Below are 21,223 nucleotides of genomic sequence, written 5' to 3' on the forward strand. Positions count from 1 at the left end.
GATAAATCTTTATATCACCTCGTGAGCAACAGCTGCATAGACTGCAGCCCAGGCGATAAGAAGATTTTCATGAACAAATGTAACCCTCTGTCTGAGACGCAGCAGTGGATTTTCCAGCACATAAACGCCACCGTCCTGGACAAATTCAACAGCCCTGCCAACTCCTAGGATTGCCAACACGGGAGACAAAGGACAACCGATAATTATCCTCCCGTACCTCCTCAAGCATCTTAATGGATGCATGAAGGAGTTGCGTTTCTCATCTGCAGGAGGCCGTTTCTCAGGATCTCTTCTCGTGGAAAAAAAGACAAACAGGAAACGATGACGGCTTAAGAAAAGGCTTCCAACAGGTACACATGGGCCAGTTCAACCGTGGGGCAGCGACTGGGGTTTGCAGGGGTGCCTTGCTGGTCAAGGGACCGCAGAGATGAAACGCACTCTCCGAGCTCGAGGTCAAACTCAGGTCCTGCCGTGGAGCAGATTGGTTTCATCTGGGGTCACAGGAAGGAACGTCCAACCTCCAACACAAGACTGTTTGGCTGCTTTGTCAGGGTGATCCGTAACAACGGACCCAATCTACGGATCCTGACCGTGGGCCCGTCCTCGTCTGTTTGTTTATTTACGTATGTTTTTATTTTATTACTGATTGAATTGAATTATTTCTACGTGCAATTCAGGTGCAGACGTAATTGATGGATTGATTTGGGGTTTCTGTGTTGTTTTTGGCACAAAAAAAAAAGAAGAAGGAAAATCAGAAAAGAAAAATAGAAGCGTGCCAAGTGAAATCATCTTTCAAAGCTGTTTGCATCTCTGTGAAATGTGCTCCGTCTTTCATAACTCCAGGTTATTTTTACAACTTGCATTTAAACCAGTGGAATATTTATTTTGTAAACCCTACCCCACCACACACACACACACACACACACACACACTCCCCAGCACACAAAGAAAGCGATCATTTCCACCTCTTATTCGGTTTTATTTATTTTCAGAAAAATGGGGATCAAACTGTTGTCTTTGGAAAAGTTTGTTTTTGGCGTTTGATTCAGAGATAATGTTAGTGAATTTCCGGTACTGCCGTTTCAGTTTTCTTTTCCTGGAAGAAAGAAAGTAGAACATGTTTAAGAAATAGCTACGTTTTTGCTTTCTTGTTTCTCCTAAATGGATTTGCCTTCAAGACATGGAAAAATAAGCAATGCTGGAAGATCAGCTTTCTTTCATTCTTTTCAGTTTCAGTAATTACCATAATCATTAGCATAATGCCCCTTTTTTATGGAATACAGGGAAGTGTGGCCTTTTCATTTGCACACAACCAGTCGCACGAACATGTCAATCTCCATGCAAACTAATGAAACATTGTAAGGAAAGTGTATGTTATATGAAGGTGTGTTTTTGTCTTCCTTTTCAATAGACTTTTGTACTTCTTCTACATTCTCTTACTGTACATTTATTCACCGTCAAAATACAGGATTGATTTCTGAATATGCTGTATGACCATGTTCTCTCTCTGCCGGCCCCATGCATCGCGCAGACATGATTGTATAGTCCGGAAGAATGTTACACTGAGGAACAACCTCCTTCCTCTTGCTTTGTCTGTATTGTGAAGCTACAGTCACTGTATTAAATCGATTGGTATGGCTTTCAACTATATATATATAAATCCGAACCAAATTCACGTGAAACAGCAGCTGCACAATCGTTGCATCTAAACCGTCTCTGGATGGATCGATGGCAGTGAATGCAAGGATCACTGACACGTACCCCCACTTTGCCCTGAAATTATTATTCTGTAGCAGAAACCTTTATCCAAGACTACTTGGTTTGACAAATACTATGATACAATGTCCCATATATACAAATAATACTGCAAGGGGTTTTATTCACCTGGGGGTTTTCAGATAAAAAAATGCTCGTCATATACAGTATATTTAATTTCCTCTTCGACCTCTGACCTGTCAAAGGTCAACCAAATGCGCTAAAGGTTTTCCTGCCACCGCTGTGAGTGAGAAGAGAAGCTGTAAGTCCTAATGATTCCCAGGTAAGGTTGGCTGAGGTATTACAGGTACAGGTCTCGAGAGTGACGGCGGAGGGAAGGTCGTCCCACCCCTCGGGGGTAATGCTGGAGGAGCAGTGGGCTCAAGGGTGAGGGTTAGCCGAGAGGGGGTCTCTATCCGTACCTGTTTAATTGATGCAGCTGCCAAGTCTTTACAAATTGATGATTTAAGGGGGCTTTGAAGGATTAAATATTTTGTTTGTTCCAGTGACTTCAAATATGGCAAGCTGTGAGTCCCACATTCAACAGGTTATCAGCAAGATTAAATATAAGAACTTTTGGTGGAAATATAAAAGCCCTTTGTATAACTTGGGTTAAAATCAAATTAATCTTCTGCCACGAATCTAGCTCAAAATTCCTCGTAATCCAGTTTTCTTGGCAGGCCACTATCTGTCTGTTTTCAGCTGGACAGTATTTGCTTCAGGTTTACGCTGACCAGTCGCTGTCAGTGCAGACGTGAATGAGGTCGATGTCCCGAAGCATCAGAGAGCATTTCAGTTTGATTTGAACGACCCTCGGTGGCATCTGTCTGCTACGTGAGGTTATTAATTAAGGGGTAAAGGATCGGAACAACAACAGTAACGACTACAATTGGACATGAAATGTATTTTGTTTGTTTCTTTCCATCACTCAGACCTCACTCCAGAGCTGTGAGGAGCTATAACACAATCTGTGGATTTGAATAAAATACCTCTCGAACAACAAGCTGACGAGGCTTCTGGGTTTATTGGTGTGTTGTTGTTTTTTGTGTCATTGTTTTTTTGTGCCAATCTTTCCTTTTTTTTCCCCTGTGTCCTATGTCAATAATATCTTATGTTTTGTTATTTTTAATGCTGTCTGTTTTGGAACTGGGGTAAAAAACTGCAGAACCCAACCCAACAGCACAGACCATGTGTTGCAGGTACAGTTAATTTGCTTTAGTTGGTTACATAATAATAAAAAAAATAATAATAATATTTTCCAGTTACTTTGAAAGTGCACTTTTCAGTTTAAGGGCTTGTTTTACTTGAATTCCCCTTTTGACTCTCCTTGGCAAACTGTAGTGTGTAATAAAACCTCGGGCAGCATTTAATGACCGAGCTCGACCTCCAGAGCAGCACGGCCGACACCGAGGCTGACAGTGAAATCCTCGCCCAGTTTCTACAGCACTTGTGAGTCGGTGCATGACGTGCGTGCCACAGCAATGCGCCACGAGCCTGTCTCTCACTTCCCTCTCTCATTAGTGCAGCTAATTATCACATCCCTCACTGGGAGAACCTGCATTTGTGGGAGACTATTTTATTTTTAATTTTTCATCTTCTGTACAACCGGTACTTCAAAGCAAGATGGTGTGTCCTTTCAAACAATCAAAACCAGCTAATTAAACAGTAGTCCTTCAGCTTAGTTTGTGTGAAACTGTTTACATGTTGTAAAATGTTTCCAACTTTATTTTTCCAGCACATCTATAGCCTTTTACATGTGATTATTTATTAGTACACCCCCAATGAATTATGCATATGCACTAGTATGGGTCTATTCATACAATCACAAGGGACACTAGGAAAAACAAATCTCCCAAATTATGTAAGAATATAATGTCAAATTGTTACTCTGCAGTTCTAGCCAGTTTAAGAGGAGAGAATTTCCTCTGTCACCACTAGAGGGCACAACCTTCCGCTTTATTAGTCTTTAAATTGAATCTATAATTTACTTAATTATTTTTACTTCTGTTGCATTTAGGAACTGAAAGTGGTTTTGATTGGTTTAAAAATAATCAGCCGCACGAAACTACGGTTTGTAAGCTACATGAGTATGGAAAAGGATGGAAAACTTTGGGACAGACCACATAATTCATTTTATTTCTCTTTATATTTAATTATATGATCTAGTATACGTCTAATTTTGTGGAAAATACATTATTATTAAGCGATTGAATTCAGTCACTGTCTTTCAAACGGACAGCTATAGACACAATGACACAAAGTTTTTCTTCAAAGTAAATTTAAGGTCGGTTTTGAGTATTGACAACAGATTAGAGGATGTCAATTTAAGAAAATCGGAGTTAGGAATAGTGTGGAGCCGGGTGGGGATTATTTCCATAATCATCTCCCTGAAGAAGATTATGTAAATTAATTGAGAGGCCTTTGATTGCTCCCTGAAGCAGTTGAATGACAACAGCGCCGCCTAGTGTCCAGTAGCCAGTGTGACTATGAAGCCAAACACTTAAAAGGAAATACCTATGGCATTAAAACAACTATTGATCTTCAATCTGTTTATTGTTATCACATGACCACTAGAATGGCCTCTTGTATTCTTTGGGGAAGTCCACTCAGTTAGGTCACACCCTGAGACTGTAGCCCATCAGCAGAAATGCAGAGAGACCGGAAGAAAGTAAATCCACCGAGTGTGTGCTGGAAAAGTGTCTGCAGTTATGCATCAAAGTGTAACATGTCACCTATAAATCCAGCTGTGTGGGGCTCTCTGGGAGCTGGGTAGGAGACCACCGTTTTAACTGCCGATCACCACATTGGTCAACCACAATTTCCCTGACAAAGGGCCCCGAGGAGATGCTTTAGTAAGCCGGGCTGTAAACATGAGATCTCTGGCCACAGGGAGGGCTGTGGTCTGCCAGCAGCCCAGTGTGACAGCATGCATTGCTCTTGTGCTTCTGATCAAAGCACCCAGTTTATACCAGGACAAAAAATGCTCAAATATGTTTCTCTCTCCAAAACGACCACAGGCTGTTGTGTTCAGAAAACCTGTAATTACGGATCTGTTTTTGTTTTAAACTTATTTTATTTATTGAATGAAGTGTATTTTGTAAAACGCAAACTTGGTGCCACAAAATCAAAGCCAAATGGCTGTTCTGTAAGATGTAGGCCTACGTGACGCATTGCAACTTAATATTAAAACATTTAAACTTAAGCAGGGGGTAATTATGTAATCAATATGGCCTTAATTAATTAGGCCATATGTTAATTACATACATATTCCAGCCGTGTGTGTACGCGCGTTTTGGGTTTGCTTGTCCAAATTGGAACAGATTCGTTATTGAAAAGATCATTTACTGATACCAACACCGGTACAGGTATAGGTGATGCTTTAAATGAATGGCATGTATGTTTTGAATGAAATAAAACGCCCCCAATGCAGCACTTGCTTATAGGCTTTTCAAATCCACTTTTTTCTTACAATGTTGTGGCGGATCAGAACAGCCTCTGCTATTCCATGAATGACCACTAAGGGGCAGACTTGTCAAGCAGTTAACGGGACAGTAGTTTGCTTTTTTAGATTTTGCGAATACTATCAAACTTTGGCATAATCTGAAATTGTGAGGATAAATTGTAGGTTATTAAAACATGTTAAAATGTAAATAACGTCATATGGTTATTATGATAAGAAGAGGGAACTTGACAGTTAGCATATTTGCTATTGTTTTGTGCAAATTATGCGAAACAAAAACAAAATAATTGTTGTTATTTTAAGTGTGTGTGCCCCGCCTGTGATCTTAGCTTCTCAAATATAACAGGAGAGCTATTTCACCTGTGCCTCTGCTGTGTTATATTTCACAAGTAACTGACACGCTGTGCATGCTGAGCTATGCACTTTCACAATAGGAGACACGATGCTGCATCCAAGCTTAGAAAGGGCAACGTGAGAAGACCGCTTGCATTACTCGTCTGGTCAGAGAGGTGGCAAACCTGAGCTGCACAGATCCGTGCCAATTCCCTTTCACAAGTGAGGCCCTGAGCCCCAGTGACCCGATAACACTGCGGCAACATGATCATAAAGTGACCACAGAACAATAGGACGATGTGGCAACACAAACATAAGAACCTAAGAAAATGTACAAACGAGAGGAGGCCATTCGTCCCATTGTGCACGTTTGGTGTCCATTAATAACTAAGCAGGATCTAATTTGAGTTCTTCTGCCTCAATGTCATTTTTCACATATAATGCTACCTCACCCACTCTTCGATTTTGCCTGTCTCTCCTAAACTGTGTGTATCCTTTCAACCTGTATTCATCCCCATCATTTTCTGTAAGCCATGTTTCTGTCACTCCTACAACATCATAGTCACCCAGCTTCTAGGTTCCTTATACTCCTGGCATTTCAGGACTTTCTCACTAGCAGTTTGCCTTTGTTTTCTTTCCCTGTTTATAGATCTGAAAAAGATTCAACATACATGCATGAAAAATAACAGAATTGTGACAGATCCATATTTATATATCAATATATCTAAATGAAAACTGGAGTCTATCCAACATGCAACGCAAAACATAAACACTTGTGGTCAGGGTTATGTTTCTACAACATTTCTCTGAAGTCAGAACCAAAATACAACCAAACCTCAACCTCACACAACGTCCCCAGAAGAAAATGTTTGCTGGAAAGTAGCCTGATGTATTATCCACACTGAAACGTCAGCTACTGATTTTCCCTCCCCTCTCTTTATTCAATGCACTTCACAAGGATCAGGGGCAAAGTCTATAAATTACTTTTAGCGTTCACTAAATTCCAAATGCTCGCTCGGTGATGTTGTGACACCCATTCACAGAAAACACAACCTTAGAATGTCCACGTTGACGTTTGAGTGTGAAGGAAATATTTTATCAAAATGAAAACCCTAAATCATTTAAAATCCTGTTATTGTACGTTATAAGTCCAGGTTTCTCCTTGAGTTGACCTTCAGTTTTAAGGCTGCCCTGGTTCGTGTGGCTCGTATGTAACCCAGTTGCTTGTTTTATATTAATCCTTGAAGTTGGAGGAGAGCAGCATGCTTCTGAGGAAACACAATCTCTTTGAAAATAAAAACCACACCGGTCACAAAGACACTCTGTGTGGCGGAGTAGTTTAGTTGTAAATAACTAAATTCAATACTGAGAAAGGATTAGGGAGAGAGCGAGGCAGCTGTGTCACACGGTTTTCAGTATAACGAGAAGAGTGGTGCTTATGAATGCCCAATAATAATCACAGACATTTCTCTTTTCGTTCCTCGGGATCTGTCGAGTTGCAGTGGCATACTACGTATTGTGCAGACGACCCAGCCGAGCCTCTCCTATCTGCTGGGGACTGTCCTGAGCTGTGCATTCAAGCAGGGAGGGCAAAATCCAAAGAGTTAATTACAGACTAGGATGACATTGCACAAGCGGACGGGGGTTGCCAAGTTAAGGACCGTCTCAGTAATATTGTTGCTGTGGTATGAAACACGAGGCTGAAGGGCAGGGCGTCCAGACAATGCTAATCCAATTCCTTTCTTCTCTTTCTGCCACGTCACTGAACGGTATTAAGCCACTTAGCGTGGGAGTGTGTGGCACAGGCAAGGTGTGTCACTGCAAACCAGGAATGAAGGGAGTTGTTCCTTACTAATATATCATTTTTATGGGGTGTCAAGCAGGAACATATTAAATACAATTAATTAATATGTATCTAGATACTTTATACTGAGTTACATTATTTGAATATGATACTTTAATCCATATACAGCTCTGGAAAAAATTAAGAGACCACTTAACACTGATTTCTGAACTTGGAGTGGTCTCTTATTTTTTCCAGAGATGTATATATCTCAAGTGTTATTGTATAAATATCAAACTTAGATCCGTTTATAGATCGAGATTCATTGTATACAAATCAAATATCAGAAGAGACCCCCGGCGGTGCAAAGCCTCTGAACGAACTGCAATGTAATAGGTGAGGCAGGTGCATTGTTCAGGAGGGAGTGCCACGAATCTCAAACTGAATTACTGTCCTTCGCTCTCCTTAAACATATTAGTGTGTGTCAATAATGAAAGTGTGCGCTGTGTGTCTACCCAGCCTGCATATCCTGGTGGCCTCGCCGCTGTGAGATCCGTAGGTTCACACAGCGCGGCAGGCTTATACTAATGTCCATGCAGACCTCCTCGCACCCCCCTCTCGCTTTATTTGATTCCACCGAGACGTGTGTTTGTTTCTGTGCAGGAAACAGGTAGGCTAACAAGGATCTCGGAGCACAGGAGATCAATTTCAGAACTATTTAAAGAATATAATCTTGGTCAACCAGTTTCGGGTACAAACGAAGCAGAATGAAAATGAGAATACCAAGATTGAGGTTGGGTGGTTTGTATCTTTTCATTTGAATTGCTATTACTGTAGGCTATGTAAATTATGATGTACATAATCATTAATACAATACTATAAAATGGTACAGGTGCACACATGTTTTATTTCATGCTTGATACTCCCAATGCGAATCTTTAATAAATACATATATTTAACCATAAATTAGGTTGAGGGTGTAGTTTCCGTGAGTCATGATTTCTGAAAGGTACCACTGCAGAGACAATAAAGATATCATCAAGGGACAGGTGTGTACCTACCCACCTGACAGGGAAGGGTTTGAGGTTGGATGAAGGTTGTGGATGGTTTAGACCTGCCCAACGTTTATAACAAGGCTTAGCCAGGTACAGTGGTTCTCAGCCCTAATGCTGAATGTTCAGTTACTTAATTGGAAACCTAATTGGCATAGCATTTGCTGGATTGGGTCTTTGAAGGTTTGAGGAACTGAGAGTTGGAGAAAAAGATAAACAGTTACAAACAAACTCCCCAGCTGAAAACTTGGGAACATTCAAAGGCAGACTGGATAGGATCCTTGGATCACTTAGTTATTAATGGACACCAAACGAGCACGATGGGGCGAATGGGCTCCTCTCGATTGGACATTTTCTTATGTTCTTATGACAGTAAATTTGAGTTTACCAAGACCAGGGCTGAGAAGCAGTGCAGGAAGTACTGAAGGTCCGAGGGAGTAGAAGGAACGAGCAGGAGAACAGCGCCAGCCAGGAGGAAGCAGAGAAAGCAATCTCGGAGGACTTGTATTCTGGACTTCGACAGCTCCTCCATCACTTTATTCTCACAGTCCTGCATGAAAGAACTGAGGGACTATGAGAGTAAAGTCCACAATACAAGTCCGGTTGGACCTTTTTCAGTTCTTCACAGCAAAGCAAGGCTCAGCTCACTGCATTTAGGAGATCCAGCACTGAGGATGCTAGAGGAGAGGATGGGTCAAAATGAAAACAAGTCAAGCCAGCCCAGCAGGCCTCTTCAAGGTCGACAGTGACACGTGTACTAGAGGACACGGGCGAGACATTGAGACTGAAAACAAGAAGCACTTCATTATAAAATAAAAATAAAAGGATGACCACACCAATAATGTCAATAAGGAAAATACAATATTTGCTTTTTAAACAATTTAAGCTTAACCCTCATGGCACCTGTGTCAGTCACACTAATTGGCAGGCTACTACTGTTGCATGCATTTATTATTATTTTTTTTGCAAAACTAAGCTGTATTTACTCAGTTTAATGGCACTAATTCAATTCCCCACCATGGAAAATGTGGCAAAAATGGGCAGGAAGCACATGTCTTTCCTGGTATTGTATTATCATACAGTTCATGGTGTTGAATAACAGGACATAAACGACACCATGTAGGGAATATTATTTAACACCGTGTAATGCTCTACCGTGCACAAACATCCCCTCCCCAGCAAACACACTTCTGGCACCGTCAGAGACTGCTCCAATTCTCCACATGACACACAATACTGCCTGCACAATTGCCATATAAAATGTATGCTGTATCGGTGAGTTCTCATTCTTGTGATTCAAAACGAACAGATCAGCCCATACAGGTTCAATCGAAAAGCCGGTGATTTACAGTTTGGATATTCTTGCTTCCTGCTCTCCCCCTCCCTTAACTTGCAGATCTTGAAGTTCTACTGTTTCCCGTATGTCACTATCGTGCCCCAAAATCCGCCTGGGGATGAATGCATTTTTTTTCTCTGTCGTGCATAAGCCATTTAAAAACCACACATGCATGCATGCATGCACACACACACACACTGCACTAGCGATGACGTGTGCAAACGCACAGCCCAAACGCGCCCAGTGACACCGGAGCGGCGCGCCTGCTCTCTCTGCTGGGGAGGGAGGTAAACATACCTTGCGACGCACAGGACGATCAAACATCCCACCCGGGTCCCACTTCCTGGACTGCAGCTCCGCATCCTTGTTGAGAAAACTGATGTGGACACAACGTGGATAAGCCTCCCTCCCTCTCTCTCTCTCTCTCTCTCTCTCTCTCTCTCTGTGGAGGAAAGTTTGCGTGCAGGACGGCGCGGCGCAGGGGCAGCGCTGTGCAGAGCCGACAGGAGCCGGAGCTGCGGGACTCGGCCGGGCGGACGCGGGGGTGACAGACGGGCGACTGATTGAGCCTCACGATGCGGCTGAAAGTGGGCTTCCTGCTTCGGAGCCTGCTGATCGTCGGCACCTTCCTGGGCTTGGTGGTGCTGTGGTCGTCCCTCTCGCCCACGCCGAGAGACGACGAGCCCTTTGGTAAAGTGGTAGGTGGTGTCTGTGGGTTATCGGGGCCCGGTGCGGGTTTGTGCGGGGCGGCGCGGGGTGCTGCGGGATCCGGGCGGTTGTCATGGAGATCCGCCGGTTACCGCGCGTACGGGAAGCGAGAGGCGCGGATTGAAAACGCGTTGCGGCGCGGCGGGGCCCCGGCCTGCGGGACCCGGGTCACCGAGGACCGGGGAGAAATGCGGGGTGTCGCCCTCCTGCATGGCAACCCGGAAGACGGCGGCTCAGACCAGGGCCGCGGCTCTGTCCGCGCTGGGCCTGCGGAGACAGGGCGGCCGCCTGTCAGATTACACATCTCCTGCGGGGTGTGTGGCTGGTCTGGCAGCGTCTGCATGTGGGACCGGTGTCTGCACGCATCGCAGCAGCTGCTCATCGCTGGTGCGGGTCTCCATATCAGTTTCTAATTTTAAATAAATGGGTCACTGTTTATTATCGCTGCTCGGTTATGGCCGCAGCACTGGGACCAGATCTCGCTCGTTTTGTTGCCCTAACATCTCATGCACAGCCTTTATCCTGCCCTGGGCTCCAACCCGCCGGATCTGCCGCTTGCACGACACTGCTAGGCGGGGGTAAACAAGTGAAAGTACCGGTGTAAGCGAGGTCCAGCAAACGTGGCTGCTGTATTGCATTTTCTGACAGCAGCATTGACACTGGAGTATTGAGGGACAGCGTGGGCCATGTGTTGGCTTGAGCTACAGAGATCAGTGCAATACTGCATAGTTGTGTGACTTTCTTCAGTCATGCTTTTAACCTGTGCGATTGGGGAAATGTCAAACAAGATGACTACGTGCATGAAAGCTCTGCTAGGCAGCCATTGGTTGAGCTGTAAACCTGTTTGATAAGCAGTTGGGAAACATGTACCCTGTGTCATTTTCTTGCTTCAATTAGTGAACAGGTATGACGGGATGAAACTCGTTCGCACAGTATGGTGGTTGGTGTTACTAATTGACATGGCAGTTTGGTATCAGTAATTAGTGTAGTCATTATACCGAAACCACTGCAGCCGCTCCAAACCAGTGCTGCAGCCAGCCAACAGTGTTTTCCACTTATTTTGTAATGTAGGGCACTTTTCATGAAAGGTGCAAAGTAAAGAATAGATATTTATTGAATGACGGATTGATTTGATCACTGAGTGATGTTGTCTCCAGTCAATACAATGTTGTAAGTGCTTGACTTCGCTTGTTCTGGGGCCTATAGCTGAAAAGCCTCGTATTTATAGGCCTGCAGTTAGGTTGGGCAGGTGCAAAGACATCAGGATTGTAGACGCTGCTTAAAATCTGTTATCAAGAGGAAAGTCAGGTGTGCTATTGCTTTGCGACAAGCATGGATAAGGATTGAAGATTTGAATGCATTTGCAATCCCCCTCTGGCTACACTTTATGAGCCTGCACCTTGCTTGTTATATTATTAGGTCTTTTGCATATTTAAATACACTGCATAATAAAACGAATTCTCCACATGGTGTGCCTTGATTAAAAAACAAAAACACTTTTCTTTTTAAGTCAGTGAGTGACTGTATACTGTAGCAGTCACCCGCTTTTGATCTTACTTGATTTCTGGTGTCAGTCGCAATTAATTTCCCAAAATCAAATCAGAAATACTAACTGAGTGCCATAGCGCTGTAGGCAGATTTACACCTTGCCTGCTTTTGAGTTATTTATGTGTTTTTTTTTCTACTAATTGACTTTTATATTTGTTTCCCTCTTATTGTAGCAAATCAGTCAAGGAGTATAATCCTGACTTTTTTTTAAAGGATCCTGTAAATTCAGCTTCAGCTCCTTGACTGGATGCTTTATTCCAGAACCTGCCAACCACTGCACACACACTCCTCTTCTTGGTGAAAACAAGGGCTTTTCATTCCCGGATTTACTTAATTTCCTCTAATGTGATCAAAAGAGGAAGACACTGGAACAATTTGGCAAGAGAGGCTGATAAAATATGTCTTCCTAGTGCAGTTTGTTGAATCAGCTTTATGTAGGCCTACTTCTTTTTCCCTAAGGCTCTGACAACAAAAGCTCCTTGCAAAGTCCTTCACTGTGTTTTTCCAGCAGGACCGGGCTGGGTGTGTTGTTTCTTTATTGTAGAAGGTCGGGCCGTTTGCTAAGTAAACAACTTTAATGATCGCTGTATAAAAGTAAAAAGTAAGTTTGCTTTCTAGGCTCAGTCTGCAGGCCCAATGCAATGTGACTGAATGATTGGCTGTTGGTTTTCCAAATCCTCCAGTAAACATTCTCCAGCTGTATCACGCTCATTTGTGTTGTGTGCTTTGTCCAAGAGCGTAGTGTTTTGGGTTCAGTTGATCTCTATATAGATTCCAGTGTGTACAGAACAGAACATGCATTTAACACAAGATATTTCCTTTTTAAGGTGAAACGTCAAAATGACAGATTAGAGTCAAACCCGAGTGCTGTGCTCAGTGACCAGAACAAGGGCATTGGTTTTTTGGGGTGGGGGGTGGGGGGTACTTTGGTCTGGTTTTAGTGTAATATGTTAAACATTTAAATTGAAACAGTGAATCGGTTGAATTTATTTTCAGTGTTGTTTGTTCTGCATGAAACATCAGCCTGTGCAATTTGGTGCCGTTGACTTATTGGCACTGGAAAAGTGGCAAGGCTTAAGGAGTATTAGGTCAGTTTTACGGTAGATTGTAATACCATGGATCTGTTTGGTCTCAGTGGAGGTGTAAACTAATTTATACGTTTAATAAATTAAGTAGAAATAACAAATGTAATTAACCTAGCATGTAGCCAATTGGCACTGTCTGGAGTGTAGTAAAATGTTGAATTAGCGATCTTCAAACACAGAAGGGTCTCTGACTCAAAACACGCCTTGCTTCTTTATATTTGAAACTAGTTTCTTCATAATAAAAGTTTTTATTTAGATGAAAACATGGCCAGTGTTAACCCATCCCATAGAAACTAAAAGGGAATCTCTTTGACTCTCTTCTTTCTCCAGGGAGGCAGAGATGCTCCGAATTTGCAGCCTGACGCCAAGGTTGACCCTCAGGAGAAGTTCAAGCCCGTCGTCCCCTGGCCTCACGTGGAAGGAATGGAAGTGGACCTGGATTCGATCCGGATCAAGAACGACGAGAAGAACCCAGGGCAGCAGCCTCCGCAGAACCAGCCGGAGGGGGCTGGCAACCAGCAGAACATCATGCAGAAGCAGTACCTGACCTTCAAGCCTCAGAAGCACGTCTATCCCGATCCCGTCTTGAAACACGGAGAGCTGGGGAATTTCGAGCTCAAGGAAGCCGAACCCGAGGGGGTCCCTGGCGGCCCCGGGGAAGGAGCCAAGCCCTTTGTCCTGGGGTCCGATTACAAGGACTCCATCCAGGCCAGCATCAAGGAGTTTGGCTTCAACATGGTAGCAAGCGAAATGATCTCACTGGACCGCAGCATAAGCGATTTGAGACACGAAGAGTGAGTAGCGTTGTTATTGATTTCTGTTTAGTTTGTTCCCCCCTTGCATGTTTTTGAATCCTAAGTTTGGAGTTTCTGGTACAATTACCTTCCTGGCACTTCGTTCACCTCTCCTGTACGATGTGTGCATTTAAGGCCATGCTGGAAAGACCTGGAGGCTTTTAAAAATGAGCCACCCAGAGCCTTAATGTCCTGAGAAGCATTGTTGGACTTGACCTGTCTGTGACCTCTGATGCAATGGTTCAGATCAGGAAATGACTCCAGTAAGAAACAAAAACTGCTGTATCGATGGGTAATTGTGTGTATGAAATAATGTTATGTTGTAAAAACAAATCATTGCTCGAACTTCCTTCAGCTTCAATATTAATAATAATAGTGAATAATGGAGAGTGCTGGGCTCTTTCGTTAGTTGCATCCGTGCTGTGTGTCGTAACGTTCACTTTAGTTGTCAGGAAGTTGACATCGTTACAGCCTCTGGTGATTAAGTTAAAATGCTTTGTGGATCTGGGCAAGTATGCAAAGTTATGTAATAATCTATTCCTCGGGGTAATGCACCCTGTAACATCTAGGCTTGTTCGTAGTGAAAGGTTGAATCTGGGGTGTTTAAACCAGTCCATCTTCATTTTGCGAATGGCTTTGCCCAAAACCAAGTGTGAGGTTTCTGTTTTCTTCATTCCTCAAAATCCTGTTCCTCTCTCCTGGACTGAGCTTCACGCTAAACACTAGAAGTGCTTGTTTTCATGCACGAGATATGTTTGACACTGGTATTATGCTGCCTGAGGTATATCTCTCGTCAGTTTTAATGCATTGATATGCAGTCAGTGAGTGTTTTTCAATGTGCTTTACAGACACGCATATGATATAATGAACTCTTTGGGTGTGGCAGCCTTTCTGTCCTGATTCTGAATTAATTCCAATAATGATTCAACTCTCTGGCTGTGCATTGATGAGGCTGTTGTGTTTTATGCTCATAGATTTCATCACTTTAGATGCCCTGGGGATCTCGGGCTAAGTCAATAATAAGGGACTGGTGCTTGCCATTAGGCCTGATGATTTATTTACCGCGGTAATGTCTTTGTTGAATGATCTGATGTAGTTGCTGCCGTTCTTGTAACATTTCACTACAAGTGTTAATGTATGCCATGTTTAACCAAAAAATTAAAATCTTACTGTATAAGTCTGTTCAGCCGGTGAACGCAGTCATAAACTGCTGCAAGAAACGGGTAATTTGACCACTCTGCCTGAGGTCTTCATGATGTTTACAGTAGGTATAGCCAGAGACAGAAGAAGGTGCATCAGATTCAGCCCCACTTCAGTCTTGTTGTGAATCTGTTTGGCCAATTGCCTAAACTTTCCAATTAAGTTAATCATCTTTGCATGAGGAATTCAGACCCAAACTAGAATTAAATCAATAACAAAACAAAGGAGTTAATAATGTTTAACCCAGTATTTATTTAGACACGTTTTAAATCACTGCGAAGAAGAGAAGAACTGAACAGTAGGCCTCACTGGGGCTTTGTCTCCTGTCATTCATCGTGCATTTTAATTTGAGAGACTCTTTTTGCTAGGAGCAGTGAAATCACAGGAAACTAATATCTTGCCAAACGTTCGTACAGCCGTTTTCATCAGTGATTAATACCACAAAAGTGGAAGAACTAAACGCTATCGATTTTGGTGTAGTCTCAAGACGACTTTAGCTGTCTTCGCTGCCTATTACTTGGCCTAGTTTGCCATTGGGAAAATAAATCTACATGCATCAAAGGCTACTATTAATCAGCTCAGAATTAGTTTTAGTTGTAGTATTTGTTTCCCAAGCTACAGTGCAGATTGTTCAGTTATTGAATCTGCATAAACGCATCTTTCAGTTAGATTGCTGATTTATTGCTCAAAGCTGGTAATAAATACTGCAACAAAGAAAATGATCACTTGGCTTTGGTGATTGATTACATTTTGAATGAGAAGTTTAAGCCACTGTTAAGGAGGAATAGTTATACCTTTGCATTTGACTACATCATAATAAAAATAAGTTTTGACCTCAACAGCCTCTGTTTAATTTAGCATAAAGATGTTGGCAGCTTTTTGCATTAAGGTTTAATTTCCTGTCCTATTCAGTCGGGTGGCTACGGGTCTACTGTGAAGAATTGGAAATTAAAATCCCCGATCCGATCAGATTGTGCCGTTAATATTTTCCCATAGTGAAAATGGACAGATAACAATCTCCTTTTATGAGAGGGACTCTCTTCTTTTTAGCAGGATAATGCTGGATGCGATATAATAGGGATTTCTTTGTTTTTTTATTAGGTCAGTGCACTTATTACAGCACACTAGATTTGGTTGGTTTTTGTTTTAACCCTGCGATGATTATTTCTTAGCAGACTCTTGCTCAGGGGTGACTTACAAAAAACTACCCTGACCACAGGCCAGAATCAAATCTCAAACCTATTAACCTAATGTAATATCCACTCGGATTACTCTAAATTATTTTAAAATAGGATTGCAGTTGATGGCAAAAATACTTTAATATCCCAAAGTATTACGCATTTGTTTGTTTGTTTCCCCCCCAGGTAAAGGCATAAAGATAATGCAGATTATCTCATTGTAATATGATGAAATGGACATTACTTTCAGGGTGGATTTAAAACCATTATATGGAACCAGACCAGTTTACTGCACACAGTTTGACCTGCATAACTTGATCAACAGACTTTATTTATTTGTTAAATCTGCTTTTTGCGGTTTAGGTTTCATAGTGGGAATGTATTGGCTCCTGTTTTTAAACGTTACTTTAGCATAATGCATAGGGAATGATAGTGCTGTTTAATTGTGCAGTACATTGCTGATGGTTGTTTATAGCTGTGTGTGGCTTACAGTAACTTTAATTCCACAGGTAATAATTAAATTGTTTATTCTTTTATTGCAATCCCTGAGGGAATACTTAAACACTTATTGTAGCATCCAGGCTAGTGTGAGCATTACTGTGAATCTGTATCAGTTGTGTTCAGACAAGTCGAGCAAAGGAACTAGTAAACCTGGTGTTATAGTTTTATGTTTTTTACCGTTTATCTTCTGAAACCTTTTTGTCTCCCAAGAGAATGTAGCTGGCTTGTGGGAAAACATGGCAGAAAACAGAAATCAGAAATCTGTTCAGATTGATAAACAGAAATTTCCAAGAGTCATATCAGATGTAGAAGCTGGCAGGCCTTCTGTTTTCTTAAGAAATTATTTGAACTTTTCATGTTTCAATTCATGTTTCTTTTTCAATCTATCAAATGTCTTGAAGTAGCCTTGTGACTTAATTAACCACTCGCACCTGAGCGGTCTCCCACCGTTTCACAGCTGACAGCGAATAACAAACCTTCCAATTACAGTTTAATTAAGTATCCAATTAACGAATTAAGAGCTCGACTGCAACAAAAACATGCAGACAAAGGGGCACCAGGACTGAGAGAACTGCTCGAAATTCACCTTCGTGTTAATTGGAGATTGTCTTCAAAAGTCTTGTACTTTATTTGTGCCATTTCTTTGTCCTCAAAGTGCGGATAGAAAAACAAAGATGAACTCTTATTGTGTAATGTAAGCAGAGTGCGAACTTTCAACTTGTTTTGAAGGTATCAGATTAATCCTATTATGAGGCTGGTTGTCCTGTGTGTCTCCTCCTCTGTGCTAAACAATGCAGGATGCAGTCAGTGTACCAGCGGCTGGCACAGTTGCAGTTAGACTGCGCTTTCCAGCAGAAACCCTGACCCTCACAGCCTGCTAACTGGAGTGAAGCCAGGCTGGAGACAAAGGACACTTTTGTTATATTGGCTTCAAGTGGATAGAGAGGGCATTTAGAGCAGACATCCACGTAAAAGTCACAGCAAGTGCTGCATGTGTTTCTAAAATACTGTACTATCTAGGAGTAGTCTTCAAACTTTCACATGTAGTAGTAGTAGTAGTAGTAGTAGTAGTATGCAAGTTGTATGCAACACACAACGGTGCGAAAGGTGCATAGTAGAGTGATTCAACCAAACAAAAACCCATAGTGGGGCAAAGTACAAAACAAGCCTCCTGCCAAATTATGTGCAAGAATACATTAGACCTAAATAGTAACCAAGTAGAAAATTAAATCAAGTGTTTCAAGGCAGAAGGCAGACTTGTGTTGACCAGGGGAAGTGATTTGTAGATTGCAGAGCGGGGCGACAGTTGGATGGTGTGGTATAAATCATAATCATCGCAGGGTCCCCGCTGGAATTCATCAGAACTAAGCTGAAGTGATGATGCTAACCATGAAGTGGGTCAGCGGCCAAAATGTTTTGACACTCAAGTGGCAATTTTCCCTCTGGAGCGGAAAAGCGAAACAAAACAAAACAAAAGTGACGCTCTGCCCCGTGGAAAATCATCTGGGTGACGGGGTGCTCCTGCAGTGAACGTTAGACCCATTCATTAAACCCATTTATTTAAGTACCACCATGTTTTACCTTGTCTTTAGGTAGATCGCTGTGATCGGGGTTAATCGAAATACATTTTCACATCAGTCTTTTAAGTTGAATGTTGGTATTCGGACTTGTCTTGTGTCATAAGGTTCATGAAACCAGTTGTTGATATTGACTCTGTCGGCTTATATTGCATGCTTCTTGATTTTTCTATAAAATGTCTTGCACAAAATCTAATATTGCATTCTGGCATGAATACAATATTTCTAATCTCATCTAGGCTAACTGTTTAAAGCAAGTCTAGATTTGTTTTAATATTTTGTCCTTAAAATGATTACAGCATGGTAAGATTCCAGCTATTGTATTGATTTGTTGAAGTTATAACTGCTACTGTTTGCTTCATGTACTACCAAAAATCTGTGTGTGGTGCAAAAAGATCTATTTAATAATACTGTAGCTACAGACCACAGGGGACACAACAGTGAACTGAGAAATGCGGTCACAAACTATGGTCAAGACCCAATCAAAACCTGAACTGCCTACAAAGAAGCAACTTTAAAAATTGCCTACCTGCAAATGTTCAAAGTGCAAACTGGTATTCAGCCCCAGTTTCTACTGTTGATAAAGAAAGAAAAGCAATTGTGTACCAAGTTTGAAATCTTCAAATCCCCGTTCTGTATACAGTACCATCTGCCAGCAACAGAGGGCACTGCGAGTTCAGCCTTGACTATGATTTCTCTTGACCTCTTGCTGTGTGTACACTGACGTTCTCGCATCGTATTGTAGCCGGCTGGGTTCATTTTGCAGTGGGTTCAGTATAGATGCATGTTGTGCTGTATTTGCACAGTAAACCCACAGTATTCTTCAGCACCAGGGTAAAAGACAACCTACTCAGATTCCTATTCAGGGGGGGAAGCGAGAAACAAAAGATGGCTTTTGGTTGTCTGTTTGCACTTCTACACAGGTACATTAGTGTAATGGGCTGCGGTGAGCGGAAGCTGTGCTGTTCAGCATGCCCTGCCAAAGGCCCACGGGATGTACATGGCACATGCACATGTTCTCTGGCAATAAAAGCATTGGAAAGAAATCCTGTTTCCTCTAGGCTGAATTGGTGTTCAATTCTCAGAAGACATAATTTATTCATAAGTAAAGCTTACTTAACTGATTTATTAAACTGTTAAATTCAGTTATTAGACTAAACCGTTTCCTGAATAGCATTGTTTCCCATGAAGGCTGAAGGATCAATGTATTATTATTATTACTTTTACTATATTTCTTAGCAGACACCCTCATCTGAAGTTGGCTTTTCTGTTCATTTTAAAAATGTACTTTTATAACCATGTCAGTCTCTGCATCCTTAATATGCAGTGTGTTATGTAATACTTCTGTCTACTATCAGTCATTTGAAAAGTACCCTTGAAATGCTTTCAGATGAGTTACAGTAGCAGTTATTGCAGGCGGATCAGATCTTTACTGACCTTGCATTTGTCCCCACCCCCCATTTATCCATTTTAATGCGTCCCTCCTAACAGTGGGCCTAGTCAGCAGTGGACTCTGGGTTTTACATTTTAAAGGTGGCCGCATTGTGTGAAACTGGAGCATTTACTATACAGGGTGTGCTACTCCCATTTAACATCAGACTGGCCGCACTGCATTGTTCTTCACCCCCATGAAAGATGGGGAATTATAATGTAAATGTTCGAACGGCAGGCGGTCTCTCCTCCTGTCTACAGCCGGTGAGAGGGGATGGGGGTATATTGTCAGTACAGCTTCCACAGTGGCTGGTGTCTGTTTGTAGGAGTGCAGATTAGATCTGGAAGGGGTGTGCGGTTACACTCGCCTCACTCGCCCCATCCCCCCTGGGCAAACAGCGCCGTGTTGGGTTTCTCCCGCCATCCGCATGTGGTGGAAACCGGACTTGCAGGCGCTCGTGTCCTTGCGCTTGGCCCTGCAAGGACAAGTAAAGGTATTTAACTGCCAGAGACCGACTGAGAAAGGGCAACCGGACTGCCAAGTAACCCCCCACCCACCCAAGACAAAAGGAAATAAATCAAATAATGTGCGAGGATAAAAGAGAAACACTCTATACCTTCGACATGAACACAGCAAAACAGGTCCTATAAGAACAGTTTGGAAGATTAGGCCATTTAGACAATGAAAAGGGAAGGGCAGAATTGAATAAGGACTTTATTGTTCGGTACAGAATATTCTTAACATAAAAGTCAGTGCAAGCTTGGAGTGCTTATAATAATGACATCATTGGGGCTTTATTGTAGACGTGTTCCTTCAAAGCTGTTCCTACTCAGTCAAAAAGAGAGGAACAAAAGTGAGGGGTGATTTCAGACTACTCAGAGGTCAGCTGTGTAACCCGATCGGCAGTGTGGATTTCAAGGAATTCACTTGAAATGGCGTTGGCTGTGGTGGATAACAGGGGCTTTTATGAGCTCTTAAGCAGAAGGTGTTTAGTCCAGTTCAAGAGTACAGACTCCTTCTCAGATCCAAGGTAGTGAGAGCACGTGGGCTAAGAAGTTAGTTAGAGCAAAGGCAGCGTGATTTGCGAAGTGCTTCATTGAGAGTGCAAGAGGGTACGTTATCATTGTCAAAGTCTGATACTGGACAGAAACCGAGGTCGGTGTGTTTGTGGTTGGGCCGGGTCGACCTGAGGAGAGGATGCAAGTGACACTTTTTGGTGGAAAGTGGAAAATGTCTGATGAATTTCTCACATTTCCTTGCTCATCTATACAGAATATTGATGGCAATTTGCAAGTGAAATGGGCTTTAAATCCGTGAGCGGGCAAAATGAAAGACGCTGCAGGAGCCTGTTTCACACACCGAGCCTCCCTCACGTTAGCAGTGTAGCCTGCGAGGGTCAGATCAGCCCTAGTGTGCATCTTCAGACACGCTTTGTGAAGGGCCCCTTGTTTCAGGGCCTGGGGAAGCGATTTGCTGTACTT

The 21,223-nt window shown here is 42.5% G+C and overlaps 2 protein-coding genes and 1 long non-coding RNA gene across 5 annotated transcripts in view; 2 read left to right on the forward strand and 1 right to left on the reverse strand.

Annotated features, from left to right (window-relative positions):
- galntl6 (polypeptide N-acetylgalactosaminyltransferase like 6) overlaps nucleotides 1–1,482 on the forward strand; it is a 257,597-nt gene extending 256,115 nt beyond the window's left edge. Inside the window, exon 13 of the mRNA XM_066718126.1 lies at nucleotides 1–1,482. Within this exon, the coding sequence (XP_066574223.1) occupies nucleotides 1–168 (168 nt within the window). The 3' untranslated portion in view covers nucleotides 169–1,482.
- On the reverse strand, nucleotides 969–10,102 carry LOC136764255 (uncharacterized). The gene is made up of 2 exons (XR_010821171.1): nucleotides 10,017–10,102; nucleotides 969–1,096 (listed from the first exon to the last, which is right to left on the reverse strand). It is a non-coding gene; the product is annotated as an uncharacterized LOC136764255 (long non-coding RNA).
- Nucleotides 10,048–21,223, forward strand: part of galnt7 (UDP-N-acetyl-alpha-D-galactosamine: polypeptide N-acetylgalactosaminyltransferase 7) — a 19,162-nt gene continuing 7,986 nt past the window's right edge. For 2 of the 3 annotated variants that reach the window (XM_066718124.1, XM_066718123.1), the window contains exons 1-2: nucleotides 10,048–10,417; nucleotides 13,391–13,854. In XM_066718124.1, coding sequence (XP_066574221.1) covers nucleotides 10,295–10,417; nucleotides 13,391–13,854 — 587 coding nt within the window. In that variant the 5' untranslated portion in view covers nucleotides 10,048–10,294. The remainder of the gene's footprint in view (nucleotides 10,418–13,390; nucleotides 13,855–21,223) is intronic. The other variant, XM_066718125.1, reaches the window with a different exon arrangement.

The sequence above is a fragment of the Amia ocellicauda genome, chromosome 12 (genome assembly GCF_036373705.1).
Source record: "Amia ocellicauda isolate fAmiCal2 chromosome 12, fAmiCal2.hap1, whole genome shotgun sequence".
NCBI classification, from domain to species: domain Eukaryota; kingdom Metazoa; phylum Chordata; class Actinopteri; order Amiiformes; family Amiidae; genus Amia; species Amia ocellicauda.